General features: G+C 45.4%; 2 protein-coding genes across 2 annotated transcripts; both read left to right on the top strand.

Moving 5' to 3' along the window:
- Window positions 1-8,859: 8,859 nt before the first annotated feature.
- Window positions 8,860-11,186, top strand: LOC139049662 (heat shock protein 68-like). The gene has a single exon (XM_070525354.1). The coding sequence runs from the start codon at window positions 9,074-9,076 to the stop codon at window positions 10,985-10,987; it is 1,914 nt and encodes a 637-aa protein (XP_070381455.1). The 5' UTR covers window positions 8,860-9,073; the 3' UTR covers window positions 10,988-11,186.
- A 2,508-nt stretch (window positions 11,187-13,694) lies between these two features.
- LOC139049825 (tigger transposable element-derived protein 4-like) lies at window positions 13,695-14,159 on the top strand. The gene has a single exon (XM_070525643.1). It carries the CDS (start codon window positions 13,695-13,697, stop codon window positions 14,157-14,159), a length of 465 nt encoding a protein of 154 aa, XP_070381744.1.
- Window positions 14,160-20,811: the final 6,652 nt, after the last annotated feature.

The following is a 20,811-nucleotide window of genomic DNA, read 5'->3' as shown; positions in this document are numbered from 1 at the left end:
AGTTCTAACGTATCGGGCAGAAACTTGGAGGTTAATAAAGAAGCTCGAAAACAAGTTAAGGACTGCACAAAGAGCGATGGAATAAAAAATGCTAGGCATAATGTTAAGAGACAGGAAGAAAGCAGTGTGGTGCAGAGAGGAAACAGGGATAGTCAATATTCTGGTTGACTAAGAGAAAAAAATGCAGTGCACAGGTCATGTAATGCGTAGGGTGGGTAAACGATGCACCATTACAGTTACAGAATGGGTGCCAAGGGAAGGGAAGCGCAGTCAAAGATAGCAGAAAACTAGGTGGGGTGATAAAATTATGACATTTGCTGGTACAAGCTGGAATGAACTAGCACAATACGGGTAGTTGGAGATCACAGGGCGAGGCCTTTGCAATGGACATAAATATAGGTTGATGATGATTAAAGCTGCACACCTTTTTAAAGATCATTTTTTTCAGTAATCACTTTAATTTTCCGCATGACTCTATAAGGAGGATGCACATTCATAAAGACTTGCTCTTCATCCTCTGGATTAACGCATTGTCTTATGAAGTGGCTAGAAAGAACTTTCCAATTTGGAGTGAAACTTGTGGCCATATTCAGCTGGTCATTTGGAAGCATCCTGGCAGAGTCACTAAAGTGATGCAAGACAAGCTTAAAGCTCCTTTACACAAATAAATGGGTTGAATTGTGGCAGTGAGGTTTCATTATCGCTATCAGAGCCCACTTCCACTCACACTAAAGAGTAACTGATGCAGGCACGTACCCACGTGGGGGCCTGACTCCCTCCCCTGGAATTAAGCGGCATACCTTTCCCCCAATATTTGCCCACGCCACCACTCCTCACACACATTCCTTAGTTGTTTGTAATTTATTGCTTGACACAAAATGTTATTCAAGTGATGCTCAACCAAGCGATTAATTTAACTGTTCTAACATCTTAACTCATGTGTCCCTTCCTGCTTTTCATTTCTTATTGAACAGGCTTGAAAGCACTGAATCGCCAAAGAAAACCAAAGGAAAGAATGCTTGCTCACATTATGGTAAGAGTGTCTGCACCTCTATTTCAATAAGCGGACCATGCAGCGATTAATAGGAGTGATTAATCGAAGCAAGGGCTAGGCAATGAGAGCGCACACATTTGTTCTTGCGCGAGCAACTTCGAAATATTGAGTTCTAATGAACTTGCAATGTTGCAATTACCCACCGTCATGGCTTTCATGAACATAAAGTGTGCTTTTCATGCTGCAATAAAACATGTGGTCAACATTCAGAGCATCACTCATTTAGATTTAAGTTTTGTGAGATAGGAAGTACGGCAAACAGTATAAAATAAAAAATTTAACTAAATAATGGGATTAGGAGGCTAAGGTGAAATACTAAATCAGTTTAGACTGATAAAGTATCGTTTCGGAACTAGATTTTCTTTAATATTGTTAATATTTGTTGGCAATTATTAGAAAATACAATGAAAGTCGAAGTGCTGTTGTCTTTAATTTATTTCACTATGAAATCTCCACGGCAGTAAATCAGTGCGGTGTAACGTATTTCAACATATTTTCTCATATTTGCGCTAATGTGGCTCAGTAGAAGCTCTAGAAGTTTGCCAGGTTCATCTTTGGCTCCTTTTAGAGTACGATGTAGTTTACCTTTACAAATAAAAGGATTAACCGCGTCCGAGCGGGTACCCCGACATACACGACGTCACAGCGAGCTGGTGCGCGAACTTCAAGGAAGTGTCGTCACCTATCACTCGTATTTTAATCTTTCCTGGCTTATGAAACCCATGTTACAGTAACTGGCTTTTTGATACTGTAGAAAGGTACTTTACTAATGCAGCTGAAGTGATGTTTCTTCTCAGTGTTTCTTTACAGAACCAGATGATCACGCACACTACGAGAGACGCCGTAGCGAGGGGGCTAGGGATGAACTTTGGCTACATGTGGTTCTGTACCGCGCATCTACATCTACGTACATAAAGGTTCTTGCACTCTGCCCCCATTGGAACGTGGCTGCAGCAGCTGGGAAGTTAGCCTGCGACCTCCAATTCAGCAGCAGAACTGAGCCACTGTGATGTACATACAGCATGAAATGAATGTACTGTATACACAAACAGATCTTATGCTCTCGCGAGTGATGCTTCAGTTCGTGGCGTCTGTGCAGCGAGTGAGGGAAATTGTAATGAATAAGACAATGAGCAAGACGTGGTAAACTCCACACACTCTTGCATACAACTTTGCCAGTTTTGTTCTATGGCAAGTTCTGAGAAGGTAATATTTGAGTGGCTTAAAATCCTAGGGAGATTTGTGGCAAGTTTACCTTCCTGACATGCATAAAGTGCTTTTGACACTTTTGTTAGAATATCTACTTGGGGAAGAATGCTTGATTTCACTCAAGATAACCAGATGCCTTGCTTGAACATGCTTGCTGCACATTGATCGGTTAAAGCTTATGGAAGTGTATGTGTGGAAAGGAGTGGTACGCCACCCTGCCCCATACCACTGTTACTTTTATGTCACGTATTGCTCGAGTGCACTGACCAGATTGTCACTGCAGTGAGAAATCAGTTTGCACATTATGTAACACAACTTCAACACAAATAAAAGTAATTAAGAATATCAGTTCAGTCTGTACAGAGGTAAAACATACAGCCTGTACATAGCTCAAGGCACAGAACTGGCTCTGCAGCAAGTTGACGCTGTAGGGCCTGAGAAATTATGTGAAATCTTGCAGTGAACACCTACACTCATAACGAATAATTTTACATGTATAAGCCTTCAATTCTGAATGTTTTACCATAAAAAACCCACTAAGAAATTTCTTTAGAGCATGATATTTTTACCAATTTCAAACATGCAATGTGTACATAGTTTCCATTGGGTGTATTCACCTGCAACGAAAAAAAAAATTCCTCTGCAGCAACTGCAACCTATTCTGAAAAAAGAAAGGCCTTCATTCACTACACATGCTAGCTTCACTGTCAGTGTGTATATCATAATGAAATGAACGTATGGAACCCAATAAAGCCACATAAGCACCTAAATTCAACTGCACAACTTCAAGAGGGTGGATGAGTGGCTTGTTTTCGGTAAGCAAAGGGAAGGGTCAGCATGTTGTACGACTTGCCTTTAGCAATACTGACACAGATCTAGTATACAAGTATAGTTCAGGATTTATGGATAAAGGGTAACTCTAGCTGTATCATTAGGTATTTATGTTTTAACTTGCTTAGTCTAATTTCTGGCTTTGAATAATTTCTGTGCTTCATTAGATGGAAGGCTCAAACGTGCAATGAAACACATGTGAAACATCTGTACAATGAATTCTTAGCAAGCTGTAATAAAAGAACCAGTGTCGAAGAGCAGGTGCACAAGTGAACGAAAAGAAGCTGGGACACCGTACTCAACAGAAGTTTAATGAGTAAGACAGCACAAATATACATACATGAACACTTTGGAGATCAATCTTATGATGCATGAAGCAACAATCATAACCAGAATCAGCTATGTTCACTTTCCAGATGCAACCATTCATACATGAACGCCATATCTCACAATTATGGAATGCGTCGGTGACCACATTGGTAAGCAGTCACTCAATCGACCTAGCAAAGCTGTTCCATCAAACAGTGGTGAACAGTCCACAGATCTGACTGTGCTGTTAGAAATGTGAGTATGCATTACATTTAAAAGACCATTTAAACTTCAGACCACTCCAAGACACAAAGAGTAAGCCATTCCTGCAGTAGTTGTTTTATATGTGCCATTACACTCACACAGATTTGCTGTGATGCTGCACAATGACCGATGCGCGTTCCCTTGATTGCAAATGTGCTGATTGAGCAATTGCAACCAACTGCTACATTATGATATGAAGCCTAGAGAAGATAAAGCTAAGGGAAATGTAGGATAAATTAAATGAGATTTTTAATAATATATAGAATTAATAAGCAAAAAGGAAATGAAGGTCGGCTAAGAGATGCCTTGCTCTAGGTAGGAGCCTCACACTCATTCTCTGCATTACGAGTGGGATGCTTTACCATTTGGCCACCACGCTGCCTATCCTTAAGTCAATTTTCTTGGGTATTTGTGCATAAACAAAACTAGCCATTGAAGTGTGATCAGTGATATTCATGGCCATGGCAGTAGAAGGGATTCATCCTTAAAAATACAGGAATTACATGTGTAAATTTCATTGCAGGCAACTGGCCAATAACCTTCACATGTTACCTGAATGCAACAACGCTGCCAGAGTCAATAATGGAGTGAACGAGAAGAAGAGGAGCCGAGGCACTCAATTTTTATTAGTCACAACCTAGAAAAGCCTACAGATGATGTAGACTTTGTCTGTTCCCTTCACATGGTTGCGACTAAGATCAACATCCTTAGTTCCCTTTTTTCTCTTCGGCTGCTCAAACGACTCACCAGGGCAGAGGTTACTAGGTCCTTTGCTAGATGTGGCCATATGCTGCTCATCTCATGGGAAAAGTCCTTCTTTTATTGTTATTTGTGAGCCAGTTTCCGAAGACAACCTACTCACACCAATGTAAAGGAGGCAAAACATGATCAATAGCTGCATTATAGGGGAACAAGCAGTCCTGTAGACAGTGATGAAGCACACAAGTTCACGCATATCTGCAAGTCCGCACTCAACTGTACAACTTCAAATGAGTTTGTGAGCATGGTTCGTTTTTAGTAAGTTAAGCTAACCCATAAGTCCCACTTACAGGCAGTGTCAGTGAACAGGCATGCAGTGGTCTGCAAGTTAGATGTATCAGTTCCACTCATGGATATCAATTAACAATAAACAAGTACAAAGCACTTTTGTTTTTACATGATTGCTCTGATGGATGCATTTGGTAAACTACTTTGCATTGCAACACTGACAACAAAATTATCTGTGTGTCATGACATTGCAATGCAGCAGTGCTTCCTTTTTATGTCCACTGAAAGTGGCTCATTACCATCCTAGTACCGTGGCAGTACCCTCAGTGCCATCTTCAATTTGTACGTAGTCTAAATGTTGTGAAAGCTCTCTACAAAAAATATGACATTGGTTGGGTTCTCAGGATAAGGTGTAGTAGTTGTACGGAGGTCTGTGTGTGACAAGTGTGTCTCTTTATACAATTTATTTCACTAAACTCAGTAGCACCTTAGTGCTGTACATGTCATCAAACTTTGAAAATGCTAGTATTGAAAAAAAAAAGAAAAAGAAGAAATGCTAAGTTTCACACGAAAATGATATTGACATGGGTCAGAACACACACCACACCAATTGTGAAGTGTTTATTTCAGTTTATTTGTCGACACATATTTATACACACACGGGTTATCATAGCAACACGACTGTTAAAGTCGGATGCTATTATCAACCCATCTCTTACAGTAAGGAAAATTAGTTGCTTGATCACCATGTACGTGTAGTAATGGCCCATTTTTCTAGTTTGTCTAGATAAAGCCTCCTTCACTTGCCTAAATACATAGAGACAGTCTTAACATGACATGGCACTTCCTTGTCTTCAATTTTCACTCTGGATTACCACATCACTGGCATGTATTTAAACTGCACTTATACATTCTTCAACAGTAATGACTGAGTGGTACAGCTCACACAAAGTTTCAATTTTCTCAAAAAGAGGTGGCAACAATATCACTATACACTTGAAATATAGCGTCACCTGGATTTGAGCTTAATGTTATGCAAGAATATTTGACCTTATCATTTCCGGTTTAATTTTAGCAAGAATGAAAACTAGCCATTGTCCAAGAGCGTGGCAGACCAGTTGCATGTGCCTCAAATCTGCACAATCTGCACATGACATGTCACCTCTTAACAGCAACAAGCTGCTTCTTATTTAAATCTTGTAAGGAAAAACAAAGAACATGGGGTGAAGCTGTTCATGACTGTGAGAATTCATGCATGTAAATATCATATCAGGAAAAAAGTAGCAGTGTCACAGTTATCTGTACAAATATGCACAGCTGCTAGTGTAAATGTGTAAACGTAATGCCTCTATATAACACACATTTGCTTATTGATCAGAGAAATTAAGTTTGGTTTTCTGTCTACCTGTTAACGTGAGAAACAGGCAGGGTAAAGAGCGATATTTAACATCAAAGTGAAGTTCAAAAGAATCACCATTGGGCCACACTTGAAATATATGAATATAACATTTTCTATCAGGGGCGATTCATCTGCGTTACGCTGCAAAGCCAAGTTGTGAGAACCCGTCTATGTACACTCTGCGCCTTATCTGACCCGTCGAGCTCAGGTTTTGATAGTTCGTTTAGTACGGTTGATATCGTACGCTTTCGATTCCGTCACTCTCGCCGCTGATGTGAAGATACTGCTCCAGGAGAGCCGGCCCAGTGATGTTATTTGGAAGGTAGAGCTCCGTAATGCGCGAGAAAGATATAATCCGGCATGACTGACTCAGCACCACAAGCGCGAGAAAGCCTGTCCGACGTACTGCGCCCGTGCAAGGGTAATCATGTAACGCCAAAGAGGAATTTACCGTTACATATATACCGCTTGCGTCTACACTAGAATAGCGCGACGTCATTGGTCCCTGCCTTTCCTTCTCCACTATTTCCTTCCCTCCTTAAAGAAACGTGATACTGGAAATTTGTCTTAACCTCGTCGGTTTGTCAAGCATATTTAGAGTAAAACAGGGCATGCCAACAAACTTATTGCAGCTGCGAGAATGCTCCTCCAAGACGAAGTAGCGACGGTGAGGCTAAGGACATCAAATTACCTGTTCTGGCAATAACCAATTATGTAAACAAAGAACCTAGCTGATAAGCGCTTACTACAAGTTACGGATCCAAGTCTACGAGACAGACACGTAACAGTGAACGGCATGAACTGTTGCTGCTTCCTCCTGTCTCCAGCTGCACCTCAGCAGAACGCGAATTCTCTTGTGCATTCGCCCATGCATTCGACGAGACGTTCAACACTTTTGGCACAAGCTTCGTGCAGACCTTGCGCATTTGCAGATTCTCTATCACTATCCCATGTACCGCAAATGTGGACATGTGTAGGACAGAACTCCCGCCACATTTCCCAACCGGTTTTACTGCGCTGCCATGGATAGTCACGTTATAATAAAATCGTGCTCATTACTATGGACTTTGTGTGTGTATGCATATATATATATATATATATATATATATATATATATATATATTCAGATTCTGCAGTCACATATTATTGCAGTTGAGGGCCTTGCTAGCTAGTAAGGCTTCTGAGTCAGTCCGCCAGAGAGAGAAACAACTTTATTGAAATAAAGATTGTGCAATTGGTCCCGTCTTCCAGGGGCCTGGCTATTGCGGCGCGCCGGGCCTGCTCGAGGGTCGCCAGATGGCTTCCCGAGTACGGCTCAGCAACAACGGTTTGGGGCAAAAATAACAATGCCAGTATCGCTTTCGTATAAAATATATGTTTATTTTGCTTTGCAATATATGCCTGATGGTGAAGTTGCGAAATGCGCAAAAATGCAGGAATGTGCTCTTCACAACGCCTGCGCAGCTTCGGTGGATCCTTATTCTTCGCGTTTTTCTGTCTCCTTATTAGTCTGGTCCGCCACCGCCGCGACCGGCTTCGACGACTCAACTACGATGGGAATTGTCCTGGGCTTCTTCCTGGGAGGCTCCGGCTTGGGCGCTTCGATGGCCAGCACACCGGACGACAACAGTGTGCAGGTGACCGTCTCGGCTTTGACACCTTCGGGGAGGGTGAACCGCCGGGTGAAGTCGCGCTTCACGTAGCTAGAACTGTCCTCGTTCTCTTCCTCGTGCTTCGCGCTCACCTCGATGGAGTCGTCGACCGCTTTGATGGCGATTTCCTCAGGCTTGTAGCCGCGAACATTGGAGTTCAAAACGAACTTAATTGGAGTCGTCCGGTGAATCGCTTCTCGTGTCTTCTTCACCGATGCTCTGAGCACGCTTCCGAGGACTGCCGGGGTGCGCGGCGCCACGGAAACGCAGGCAGCTGGAACTACGATCCGAAGTCGTGTGCTTTGTTTTCTTGTCCGCCTTACACACCGCGGACCGCATTGCGTCAGTTGGCTGGTCCAGAGCCTCGAGCCTCGGAGAGAACAGGTCGTTCACATCGCTGAAGAGCGGGTACAGCATCAGGCGCACCATGATGTAGTGCTTTGCAGCGGCAAGGTCGTAGAAATTCAGTAGATTCCAAGCAAGAACTGGCACAAGCAACGCGAACGCAAGTTCACAGCTCGATCGTACGTCAACTCGATTGTGATCGTACAACTCAATCTGACGGCGAGCAGACGACGCCGCGATTTACACGCGCGGTGGCTTCGCAACGGAAAGAGCGCGAAAGTTCGAGAATGGCAGAGAGGAGAATAAGTACGTCACTTGTCGTCATCGCCTCATTTACGGCCTCTCTACTGTCTAGCCACTGTAGCCTCTCTGCCCCCTCTAAACGATCGCGTAGGTTCTCGAATATTCTCGCATCATCCCGATCGTTTCGGCAAGCTAGGAATTCAAATGTACATACGTAGCTTTGAACTGCTTGGCAGAAAACACGCTGAAAACTTGTCATCCACGCACATTCTCGGCAGCATTAATGACCGAACCTCAAGGCAACTAGCCGTATTCACGTGTGTTTGTTATTCGCCTAGGTGCCTAGGCTCCTGTCGTCTGCTACACGTTCTTGTATCGCGGATCATTCGTCTCAGTAAATATTCCCCGATTCCAAATTTGTACATGAAACAGCTAAAAAAGTTCTGTCAGGTTCTGCTGAGCCGTTAAACCCGTTCTCTTTTTCGCAATGGCAAATAACTCGTTATTCTTTTTTTTTTTTTCCGTAAGCAGCAGCAGACGACGCGAGAGTTTTCTCGAGGCTTCTACGTGCAGTGGACCAATCGCAGAACGACTGGTATGACGTCACCGCTGTGCTTTGCTCCCATTGGTTGAAGTGGTTCGCGAAGCTTCTCGGCGTTCGTAGAAAAGCGCGCGAACCGTATAAATCGCGCGCCGACGATGCTCTCGCCAGACTTGTGACTTGATCACACGAGAGAAATAGTTCTGAAACAGAACGCAACTGACACAAAAACACACATCATGCCTAGCCGCATGCAATCAGACGTCCCAGCCATCGGCATCGACCTGGGCACCACGTATTCCTGCGTGGGCGTCTTCCAACACGGTCGCGTCGAGATCATCGCCAACGATCAGGGCAATCGCACGACGCCGAGCTACGTAGCCTTCACGGACACGGAGCGGCTGATCGGCGATGCAGCCAAGGCACAGGCGGCCATGAACCCCGAGAACACGGTGTTCGATGCCAAGAGGCTGATCGGGCGCCGATACGACGACCCCAAGATCCAAGACGATATTCGGCACTGGCCCTTCAAGGTGGAGAACGACGGAGGCAAGCCGAAGATCAGCGTCGAGTTCAAAGGCGAGCGCAAGCGTTTCAACCCGGAGGAGATCAGCGCTATGGTTTTGACCAAGATGAAAGAGACTGCCGAGGCGTATCTGGGAAAAAAGGTGAGCGACGCCGTCATCACAGTGCCAGCTTACTTCAATGATTCCCAGAGGCAGGCCACGAAAGATGCTGGCGCTATCGCTGGTCTCAACGTGCTGCGTATCATCAACGAACCCACGGCAGCAGCGCTGGCCTATGGCCTCGATAAGAACTTGCGTGGCGAGAAGAACGTCCTCATCTTCGATCTGGGTGGCGGCACCTTCGACGTTTCCGTGCTGACCATCGACGAGGGCTCCATGTTCGAAGTGCGCTCCACGGCAGGCGACACGCACCTGGGAGGCGAAGATTTCGACAACCGGATGGTGGAGCACTTCGTGCAGGAATTCAAGCGGAAGCACCGCAAGGATCTCAGGGTGAACCCTCGAGCTCTTCGAAGACTGCGCACCGCCTGCGAGCGCGCCAAGAGGACGCTGTCGAGCTCTGCCGAAGCCAGCATCGAGATCGACGCGCTCTTCGAAGGCATCGACTTCTACAGCAAGATCACCCGCGCCAGGTTCGAGGAGCTCTGCATGGACCTGTTCCGCAGCACACTCGAACCCGTGGAGCGAGCGCTTCGCGACGCCAAGATGGACAAGTCGCAGATTCACGACGTCGTGCTCGTGGGCGGTTCTACTCGAATCCCCAAGGTTCAGAAGCTGCTCAAGGACTTCTTCAACGGCAAGGAACTCTCCATGGGCATCAACCCGGACGAAGCAGTGGCGTACGGTGCCGCGGTGCAGGCAGCCGTGCTGAGCGGCGACTCGAGCGACACCATCCGCGACGTGCTGCTGGTTGACGTGGCGCCGCTGTCGTTGGGAATCGAGACGGCAGGCGGGGTCATGACCCGCATCGTGGAGCGCAACTCGCGCATTCCCTGCAAGACGTCCCAGACGTTCACCACCTACTCGGACAACCAACCTGCGGTCACCATCCAGGTTTACGAAGGTGAACGTGCCCTCACGAAAGACAACCATCTGTTGGGAACTTTCAACCTGAACGGCATTCCACCAGCACCTAGAGGAGTTCCACAGATAGAAGTCACTTTCGACATGGACGCCAACGGCATCCTGCAGGTCTCGGCCCGAGACAAGAGCACTGGCAAGCAGGAGAGCATCCGCATCACCAACGACAAGGGTCGACTCTCCAAGGAGGATATCGAGCGCATGCTTGCCGAGGCCGAAAAGTTCAAGCAGGAAGACGACGCTCAGCGCGAGAGGGTGGCTGCCAGGAACTCCCTAGAGTCGTATGTCTATGGCGTCAAGCAGGCCGCAGAAGAAGCCGGAGACAAGCTTTCATCCTCGGAAAAGGACTCGGTGCTGTCCAAGTGTTGCGAAACCATTTCGTGGATAGACAGCAACAGCTTGGCTGAAAAGGAAGAGTACGAGCATCGCCTCAAGGAGCTTCAACAGGTCTGCATGCCCATCATGAGCAAACTGCACCAACCACAGGGACCAAAGCATGGGTCAACACCTCACCAAGCTGGGCCCACTGTGGAGGAAGTAGACTGAGTCATGAACTGCACTTAGCTACTTAATATGTAAATAACATGTGAATACCTAGTCATCAGTTCCTTTTCATGTGGTGTTTGAGTAAACAGCATTATCTGTGATAAAACCATGTGATACCTTTGTAATGAACACCTCTTGCCATTGTATATAAAATCTTGTACTTTTTTGTGGTGTTTCAATAAACAGCCTTTTCTTCGCATGATTTTTGCTTTGTTTCAGAAGATTGAGGCCCTGTGCTTGTGTTTCCACAAGGTTGGGCTTATTTTGCTAATCTAGAAAATTGTTGCATAGTAAATTCTAGATGCACTGCATCGGCTACTAATGTTCGGGGCGGCAAAGGTAAGCATCAATAGCACCCACAGCTATAAAAATCACCATTATGTAACTCTATAAGTTGTATGGATTAGCACAGCAGGTGGTCATATTAATTGCCATTCTATTCGTATGGTGAAATAGACCAAAGCCTTGGTTATGCAATAGTTGGATGTGCAAGGAAATTGCGTGTTCTGCCATAAATCTGCGCTATACTTAAAACTCGGCCAAGATGAGCATTCACCACAGCATGAATTCTGCTTGTCATGTAAAAAGAGGAAAACATTTCAACTTCAGATGCTTTCCTGCGTTATGCCCATGTTTTCCAAGGCATTTTCCTTGGCAGCAAATACACAATTGCTAGAGACTTCAGTAGTTCAATTCCTGACTCCCTCTGTTGCAGAGCCAGGTCACGCCGCCTTGATTTAATTATTTGGGCAATTCTTCCATAATTGTGTGAGAATGTTCTTCAACCCTTCTTTTAAAGGGTTTGAACACTTGAAGAAATATTGGAAAGGAATGTGAAGTTTTGCTAGAAATATTCCTTTATTAGAATCACTTATGTCCCATATTGGTACGGTGGTTTTGTCATGAGCACGCCAGTGCCCACTGAAGGCCATTAATAGTTGTTGCTACCATCTGTAAACAAAACTGAATGAAGTTTGTTGGGAGAGAGTAGCACAATGGCAACTTAGCCTTTAATAAGGTTCCACTAAGCTACAAGTTGCCTCTTCCGTCATAGTGCTATAAGACATGACTATTTTGCCCTTGAATTAAGCGGAAAACTTAGGTGGGTACACCAGGTGAGTAGGCTGAATTTTGCAGTTGTCCTGACATTTAAGTGAAATTTCACAGGCAATTTCAATATCATTTATTTTTTAAGTATTTATTATACCTAAGTTGCACTAATAATCATGTATTACATTGGAGTTGAGCAGCTATACTTCATACATCATGTCTGTAATGGCTGTTCTCCAAATTAGACAGGCTGAGGTAGTGCACTGCATTGATTGAAAGGCCATGCATTAAAAAAAATGCGTGCGAAATAAAAGATGCAGATGGTCAATGGCACAGTCTCCGTCAAAAGCTTAGGCGGCCTGGTGTCCAAAAGTTACCTGGCCACTCCGTTCTTACAGGAACTCCAAGGACACATTTGTATAGAATTGCTGAACGAATGTGCTTTTATGATCGACAAGGCAAACTTCGATAGAACATTTCTATGTTGTTGCTTTTAAGATCATAAAGACAAATTTCTAAAGAACATTTCTATGGTGTTCCTTTAATGAAGCTGAAGACAAATTTCTGTAGAGCATTTTATGCAGTTGTTTTTGATACCTTAAATACAAATGTCTTTAGAACCTTACTATGGAGTTGCTTTACAGACCCTAAAGACAAATTTCTGCAGAAGATTTCTATGCAGTTGCTCTGGAGACTCTACAGGCAAATCTCTACAGGAGCTATGTTGATGGGTAACGTGCTTGCAATTTACAGAGGTTCTAGAGAACTGTGCTGTAGGCATTAAGGACTGCAGTAAATGCAGGGGCAAAAAAATTGCCGATACAACCACAAAGTACTCCATTTTAAATATTTATTGCACTTCAGACTAGATACATGCTTCATATGTTACGTACACACTGCAGACTAAAAATTTCAACACACAAACTAGCTGCCAACGTGATTCACAGGTCAAGCTGGTGGTGGTAACATAGAAAACATGAGGGAAAAAAACCAGTGGCAGGCTTGACTGGAGTTTACACCTTACAATAACAGGCTCAATGCACATTAAGTGGTTGGATAATAAAGCCCAGAAATAGATCCATATGAATGTGCACAAAATATATGTATATACTGCAATGTTATGTGCTTCACTGCAACGCAGCAGCCATGCCGGTTTTTGTCCCATGCTCTTGTGTCCAGCTGTACATGCTCCTCGCAATCGCAGCAGTCGCAGTGTCAGTGCGTGTTCTGTGCCGCTGCCACTGGCCCATTCTCTCTCCGTGCCTGCGGTGACGTGTGTGCACGCAACGGCGGTCTGCGCCGTTTCTTTGTGTGCGGTGGTTAGGGGTGTTGCAGCTAGTGTGGTATTCTCCTTTTTTGTGAACTGTGCAGAAGTGCCAGCGTGCAAAGGTGCCAAAGTATAAGACTAACGCTGCAGCAGAAGTTCTGCTTGATCCAAGAAGCGGGTAGGAACATGTGTTACAAGACAGAGTTGGCTAAAAGGTACAGCGTGCCCCTCTTGACGTTGTCCACAATATTGAAGAACAAGTCAAAGGTACTGCAGGCCTACAGCAAGACGAAGCGGTTGTGAGTACAGGCGCCCACGTACCAAGATGGGGAATCAACTTTACTTCGCTGGCTGCAGAAAGCAAACGCAGCCCACCTTCCCGTCAATGGAATGATACTGCAGGAGAAGGCCAACGACTTGGCTCTACAACCTGGGCACAAGGAGTTCAAGTGTAGCGATGGATGGTTCAGCTGTTTCAAAGAGTGCAATAATTTGACCTTCGTAGCCGTCTGTGGCGAGAGCGGCAGCGCAAACAAGAGCGTCGTCGATGGCTGGAAGAAACACATGTTGGCTCTGTTGCTTAGCGAGTACGGTGCAGACAATGTGTACAACATTGAAGAGGCAGCCCTTTTTTACAAGATGCTGCCCACAAAAACGTTCGCAGTTAAGGACACCGCAGTCAAGGGTCAAAAGCAGGGCAAGGAAAGAATTACCGTTCTGTTCGGCTCAAACATGTGCGGTAAACACAAGCTGCCACTACTCGTAGTTGGAAAGAGTGGGAGGCCTTGTGGCTTTAAAAATGCACTGCTGCCACCAAGGGATGAGCTTATCAACCGGCACAACAAGAAAGCCTGAGTCACAGGCACAATATCTGAGGATTATTACGTTCGGCACCTTGACCGCAAGTTTATGGCAAGAGGCACGAATATACTCTTCGTCGTTGATAATTGCCCGGCGCATGGTGACATCCTACACCTGAAAGCTATCAGAATGGTATTTCTTCCTCTGAACACCATGTTGATCTTGCAGCCAATGTACCAAGGCGTCACTCACCACACGAGCAAGATTTACCGCCACCATCTGCTCAAGCACATGTTCCTTTGCTACAACAACGCCAAGGAGTTCTCCATCGACCTTCTCGGGCCCACATGTCTTATTATGTACGCATGGAAGCAAGAGGAACCCACTTTGATCATGAGGTGTTCGGAACATGCTGGCTTCTCGAAGGAAAGCACCGTCAATGCTGATGCTCACTATTCATGTGCACTTGATGCAGAAGGAGCCGAGTATTGTGACCGCATCAATATCAATGCACTCTGCACAGAGGATAGCGAATCCAGTGTAGTCGGCTGCGCTGAGTATGTGAACTTTGAAAATGATCAACAAACGTGCTACTCAGACTTGGAGAGTGAAGCTACCGCTGATGCGACCATGTGCAATGACAGTGACGCCGACAACGCTAACGAGCCCTCCCAAGCACCCGTTCTCAGGGAAGTTTTTGGATCGCTGACCGTTATCCGCAGTTTTATTGAGTGCCACGGTGGAAATTCTCAAATGCTGCATGTAGTTGGCCAACTATAAAACATGACCCGTGGAGCGTCGAACTACAGGATGCGGCATACCAGCATCTCTGATTACTTTAAGTAATGCAAAGATCACCGAATAAAGGTAGCGCATTCCTGCAGTGAAATTTTTCGCCTAAGTTGCATTTTTTTTTTGTGTTCGGTCAATTCGAAAACCCGCTTATTTTGAAGATTTTTTGTAGTCCCGATAACTTCTGATTAATGAGGTTTTACTGTAGCAACGTGCACGCGGCAAAAAGCATAGGAAGGTGCAGGGCTGATTTATGCATTGACGGTGTTTTGCCAAAGGACATACCTATCCTTGTAGTTCCAGATGAAGCTCAATCTGTCGGTTTATTGGTAGCAATGACATTCACAAAGTTGCCTTACATTGTGTATGCAAGAATCGGAGGTTCTCTGTGGTTTTGGCATTGTAGTGACTCTCCATTTGCGCATCTGGAACCCTATGAAAGTTACCAAAGACTGCAGCAGAGAGCCAAGGAGGAATGCATACTCTAGAGAGATACCATAAGATGGATCACATTGTCTACGGAGCAAAGGATCACAACCCCCGTCGTGTGCAGACACGGTGGTCCAGATGTCCTGCTTTACATGACACTCGGAGAAGTCCCTGTTCCCATGTACCTAGTGGGTGGTGGAAAGGCTTTCATACAAAAGAGTCAACCCCTTGGATGAGCAACACCAGTAGAGGTACTAAAAGTTTCTGCTGGAAGCTCCATTTTTGATGACACTGAGTAGGGAAGGAAAACAATGAAAGAGGCACCTATGCCAACTGAGCAACAATCGATACAGCGCTGTGAAGTGTACGTTGGACCCTCTGTGACAAAGTAGCAGCATTCAGAGCTGGTGAATGTTTCGAAAAAATTCCACGAGTGTTTTGCAATGACTTTAGCAGAATTGGCTTGCATGACAATGCTCGAGATGGAGATTGTAGAGGCTCTGGGTAGCACCCCTGTTGCATTGCGTCCACATCAGACAAACGCAGAAGGGCAAGAAACAATCAGAAGAATTGTCAAGGAATGGAAGGACCTAGGCATAGTGAGCAAGACGAGTTCTGATTATGCCAGCCCTGTGCTCGTAGTAGATAAGAAGAATGGTGGAAAGTGCCTTGTTATTGACTAACATGCAAAACGTGAACAAGTATCCCCTTCCAAACATAGATGATCAGTTCGGAGGCCTCGCAGTAGCTACCTACTACATAGTTCTGGATTGGGCCGAAGGCTACTTGCAAGTGTCCTTGACAAAAGAAGCCAAGAATAAAACAGTGTTCATCACTCCAGACGAAATTGGTCAATTCGAACGAGTGATTTTTGGTCTTACAAATGCACCTGCAGTGTTTCAACGGCTTATGAACAGAGTGATCAGACCACTAAGGGGTGAAATCGTGAGGTGCTGTCTAGATGAAATCCTCATACCAGCAAAAGATTAAAGTTAAATGGTTGTGCAATTGTGTCAAGTCCTACGGGCATTCAGGGATGCAGGTTTGACACTGAGGCTCAGCAAATGCTCATTTGTAAATGACAGTGTGGGCTTCCCAAGGTTCCGTATGATGAGGGGACAGGTACAGCCAGGCGGGGTCAAAACAAAGGCAACATCCGAGTTTTCAACCCCAAGGAATGTGCATTAGGTAAGGCGCTTCCTTGGATTGAGTGGTTTCTTCGGGAAACTCATTCAGAAGTACACATTGGTTGCTGAACTACTCACTAGACTAACCAAGAAGGAAGCAATATTTTAATGGCAGTCAGAAAAGGGGAGCAGTTTCCAAGATCTGAGGAGGAAACTTATGTCAAAGCCAGTGCTGCAGCTTTTTGATCCTAAGGCAGAAAATGAACTGCAGACTGATGCCGGTTTGAAAGGGCTAACAGGGATGTTGCTGCAGGAAAGGGTAACAATTGGCACCTTGTGTACTGTGTAAGCAAGAAGACAATTGAAACAGAAAGCAGATACCATTCTATGAGACTGGAACTGATGGCCACTGTGTGGTGTGTGGATCGACTGCGGTTCCTACTCTTGGGTATACATTTCCCGGTAGTTACAGACTGCCAAGCACTCATCTATCTGAATGCACAGCGTACACAGAAACGACGGATTGCTTGCTGGCATGATCTCATCCAGGAATTTGACTTTACAGTAAGCCATTGACTGGGTACACAGATGGAGCATGTCGACTCGTTCAGTCGAGAACCAGTGGAGTGTCCGAATGATACTATGGATGATCTTTTGGAGAGACGCTTCAAGGTGTACCTGACCTGTAGTCCGGAAGAACAGATAGTCACCACTCAAAGAGGAGATGCAGAACTATGACAACTTATACGGATACTTGAACAGCCGGAACACAACTACTCAACAGACGACCAGAACAAAACAAAAGACTATGTAATCAAGGATGGTCGGCTTATGTGAATCGTTGACTCTGACAAGGAGACTGTAATGAAGTTTGTGCTACCAAAGTGCATGAGGAAGACAGTCGTGGTGTGATGTCATGATCTGTAGGTCATTTTTCGATGGACTGAACTTTGGCAAAGATCCGGGATACTTTCTGGTTCCCTCGATGCACAACTATGTGTGAAAGCACATCCCACAGTGCTTTGAATGCATCTTCAACAAAGTCCCCCATGGGAAAGAAGGAAGGGCTTCTCAACACCATTTCACCTGGTAAGCGCCCTTCTGAGACAGTGCACCTGGACCACATGGATCCATTCATCTCAAGCAAGAAACGGAGCCAACACCTTCTAGTAATCATCAACAATTTGACTAAGTTTGTGCGTCTCTTTCCTACTCGCGATACTTCAACAAACCACGTACAGCGCAATCGAAGAATTCATCATCGGGAGAGGTCTTCCTCAGACCATAATTACGGATCGAGGCAGTTGCTTCACTTCAAGAGCCTACAAGGAGTTCTGTGCAACGCAGGCAGTTCGACACCTTGTCATGTCACCCTCAAGCTAACGACAAGTCGAATGAGTGAGTCGTACTGTGTGTCTTGTCATCACCACAGCAATGAATGACCCAGAGCACCGCGATCGAGTTGCTAACCACAGGTATGTTGAGTGCAGCTTAAGGGGGGACGAGGCACTAAAAAAACTACTTTTTTTTAACAATTTGAATTAAATTTTCACAGTTAACTTATTTTTATAAGCAGATTTTAAAAAATGCAATTTTTTTTCTATGATATATATATTGTTTATGATATCCAAAACGGGATATTCTTTGTTTGGGGCCTAATGAGCTAATTAACATCAATTTGCATGGTAACGTACAGCACACAGAATCATTGTGAGTGTCCATAGTGTGTCATAAGCTATAAATCCTTGTTTTAGACCATATTGAAGTAAAGTTAGAAACTGGCGACGAGGATCATCTAATTTTAAAAAGCCCACACGGCACCAGAAGAGGTTAAGAAACAAATCAGCGGACGCCAATCAAGAAAAAAAAAAAGCCACGCAAGGTGGAAGCCATGCTGCCCGCCTTCCCGCCATTCGACCCGTAATCGAAACCGACGTTGCTCGCCCCTCGGTGGATGAAATGGCAAGCCCGTTTTGACAACTTTCTACTAGCAGCAAACATACAAAATGCAGCCCGCAAATGCACTATGCTGCTACACTACGCAGGAGATGCGGTGCACAACCTTTTTCTGACGCTTCCGGATCGAGGCACGGACTATGAAACGGCAGTCACGAAGCTGAATGCACATTTCGCACCAAGAAAGAACAGGGTCTACAAAAGGCATGTTTTTCGTCAAGCAAAGTAAAGCTCCGAAGAAACAGTGGACTAATTTTAAGTCAGACTCAGAAAGTTGGTTGCAACATGCGAGTTTGCGTATGAAGAACAAGAAATCGTATCGCAAACGATGGAAGGCACCAATTCAGCTAAGCTGTGCCGCAGTGCACTACGAGAGCGCGATGTCACGCTGGAGAAACTCATGGAAACAGGCCGCAGCCTCGAAACAGCAGAATTTCAAGCAATCAGCATGGAAGGCTGTGAGTGCATCGAACTTGTGCAGAAAGTCACAAAGAAGAAGCAGTGGCATCGCAATGCGTCTTCGAGCAACCAGTCAGAACACAAGCTGTCGAGCAATTGTCCACAGAACAAGCAAGCTGAGAAGTGCAGCCGTTGTGGAGGAGCGTGGCCTCACAAAGGAGGGCAATTGAGCTGTCCAGCATGGGGAGCTACTTGCCATAAGAGTCAAAAGAAAAAACCACTTCGCCAAATTCTGCAGACAAAGACAGACAAAGACCTACTGTACACTCCATTGACGTCACGGGCACCCCCGCAAGCACACAACAGGACACAAGCATGGAGGATTACGTTTTTCACGTGCAGAGTCACAGGCAAGAATTACCAGTGGTAACAGTCAAAATCAACGACACACCACTTGAGTTTTGTGTAGACTCTGGAACAGGTGTCAACGTTATCAGAGAGACGTGGCAAAAGCACCTACAGACGATGCAGCTAGAGCACACAACCACAAAGCTGGTACCATATGGAGTCACCCAAGAAATCCCAGTCATAGGAAAGTTCTCTGCAACGTTCCGTGCTATAGACCACGTCATCAAAGCAACAGTACACGTCATAAAAGGAACACATCAATCGCTTCTGAGCTACAAGACAGCTTCTGATCTCAAGCTCATCACAATACTTCAGCTGGTTACCGAACACAGTAGTGTCGACGCAAAGAAAGAGTTTCCAAAGCTGTTTGGCAAGGTCGGTCAGCCCAAGAACTTTCAAGTCAAGCTGAACATCTCACAAGACGTTCAACCAGTCATGCGACAACACCGTCGCATTCCTTTCCAGATGAGAAAAGCGCTGGAGACCGAGCTGACACGCCTGGAGGAGCTAGACATCATAGATAAAGTAACCGGACCAACACCTTGGGTGTCACCGATCGTCATTGTTCCCAAACGCCATGATCCCAACGCAGTCAGAATGTGTGTCGACATGCGAGAAGCCAACGTGGCCATTGCTAGAGAAAGAGACGTCATGCCCACAGTAGAAGATGCTATCAGCATTCTGAATGGAGCTGCCTACTTCTCAAAGTTGGACCTGAAAGAGGGCTACCATCAGCTTGAGCTTGCTGAAGAATCCAGGTTGATAACGACGTTCTCTACCCACAGTGGTCTGAGGAGATACAAAAGACTATTGTTTGGTGCCAATGCCGCCGCAGAGATTTTTCAAGACACCATAAGGCAAGTACTTCCGTATGAGGACGGAATCATCAATGTCAGTGACGACTTCCTCATCTCTGGATGCACCATAACAGAGCAAGACCGCGTATGGTGTTGAAGCACCTGGAAGATGCCGGGCTGCCTCTGAATGAAAACAAGTGTGTCCTAGGCACTAACAAGCTGAAATTCTTTGGACACGTGTTTTCATCTGCAGGAGTCAGTGTGGACCCAAAAAAGGTTAAAGCAGTACCCAGAATGACAGTACCAGAAACCCCAACCGAGGTTAGAAGTCTCCTCGGCATGGTAAACTATTGCTCTCGATTCATTCCTTGCTTAGCCCAGATGGTGGATCCATTGAGGAAGCTCACACATGCCAGTACAGAATTCTGCTGGAACGAAGAGCACCAGAAGGCCCTAGACGACATGAAGAAAGAAATATCTCGAATGTGCACCCTAGCATACTTCGACAACACAAAAGAGACCCATGTCATCACTGACGCTGGACCAGAAGGCATAGTGGGAGTGCTGGCTCAAGAAGATCCAAGCGATAAAAGCTGCAGCATTCTGGCGTACTTCAGCAGAGCATTGACACCAACGGAGAGAAGATATCCCCACATTGACCGTGAAATGTTGGCCATAGTGGCAGCTATTGAACATTTTTACATCTGCCTCACAGGAGGAAAGTTTATGGTGAAGACAGACCACCTGCCTTTGGTGTCTGTCATTTGGAAGCCCAACACAAAGCTCTCAGCAAGGCTT

This window comes from Dermacentor albipictus, chromosome 9, assembly GCF_038994185.2.
Source record: "Dermacentor albipictus isolate Rhodes 1998 colony chromosome 9, USDA_Dalb.pri_finalv2, whole genome shotgun sequence".
Lineage (NCBI taxonomy): Eukaryota > Metazoa > Arthropoda > Arachnida > Ixodida > Ixodidae > Dermacentor > Dermacentor albipictus.
This window is presented reverse-complemented; position numbering and strand designations above follow the sequence as displayed.

Coding starts and splice junctions, on each gene's coding strand:
- LOC139049662 (XM_070525354.1), top strand. CDS start 9,074: ATGCCTAGCCGCATGCAATCAGACGTCCCAGCCATCGGCATCGACCTG.
- LOC139049825 (XM_070525643.1), top strand. CDS start 13,695: ATGATACTGCAGGAGAAGGCCAACGACTTGGCTCTACAACCTGGGCAC.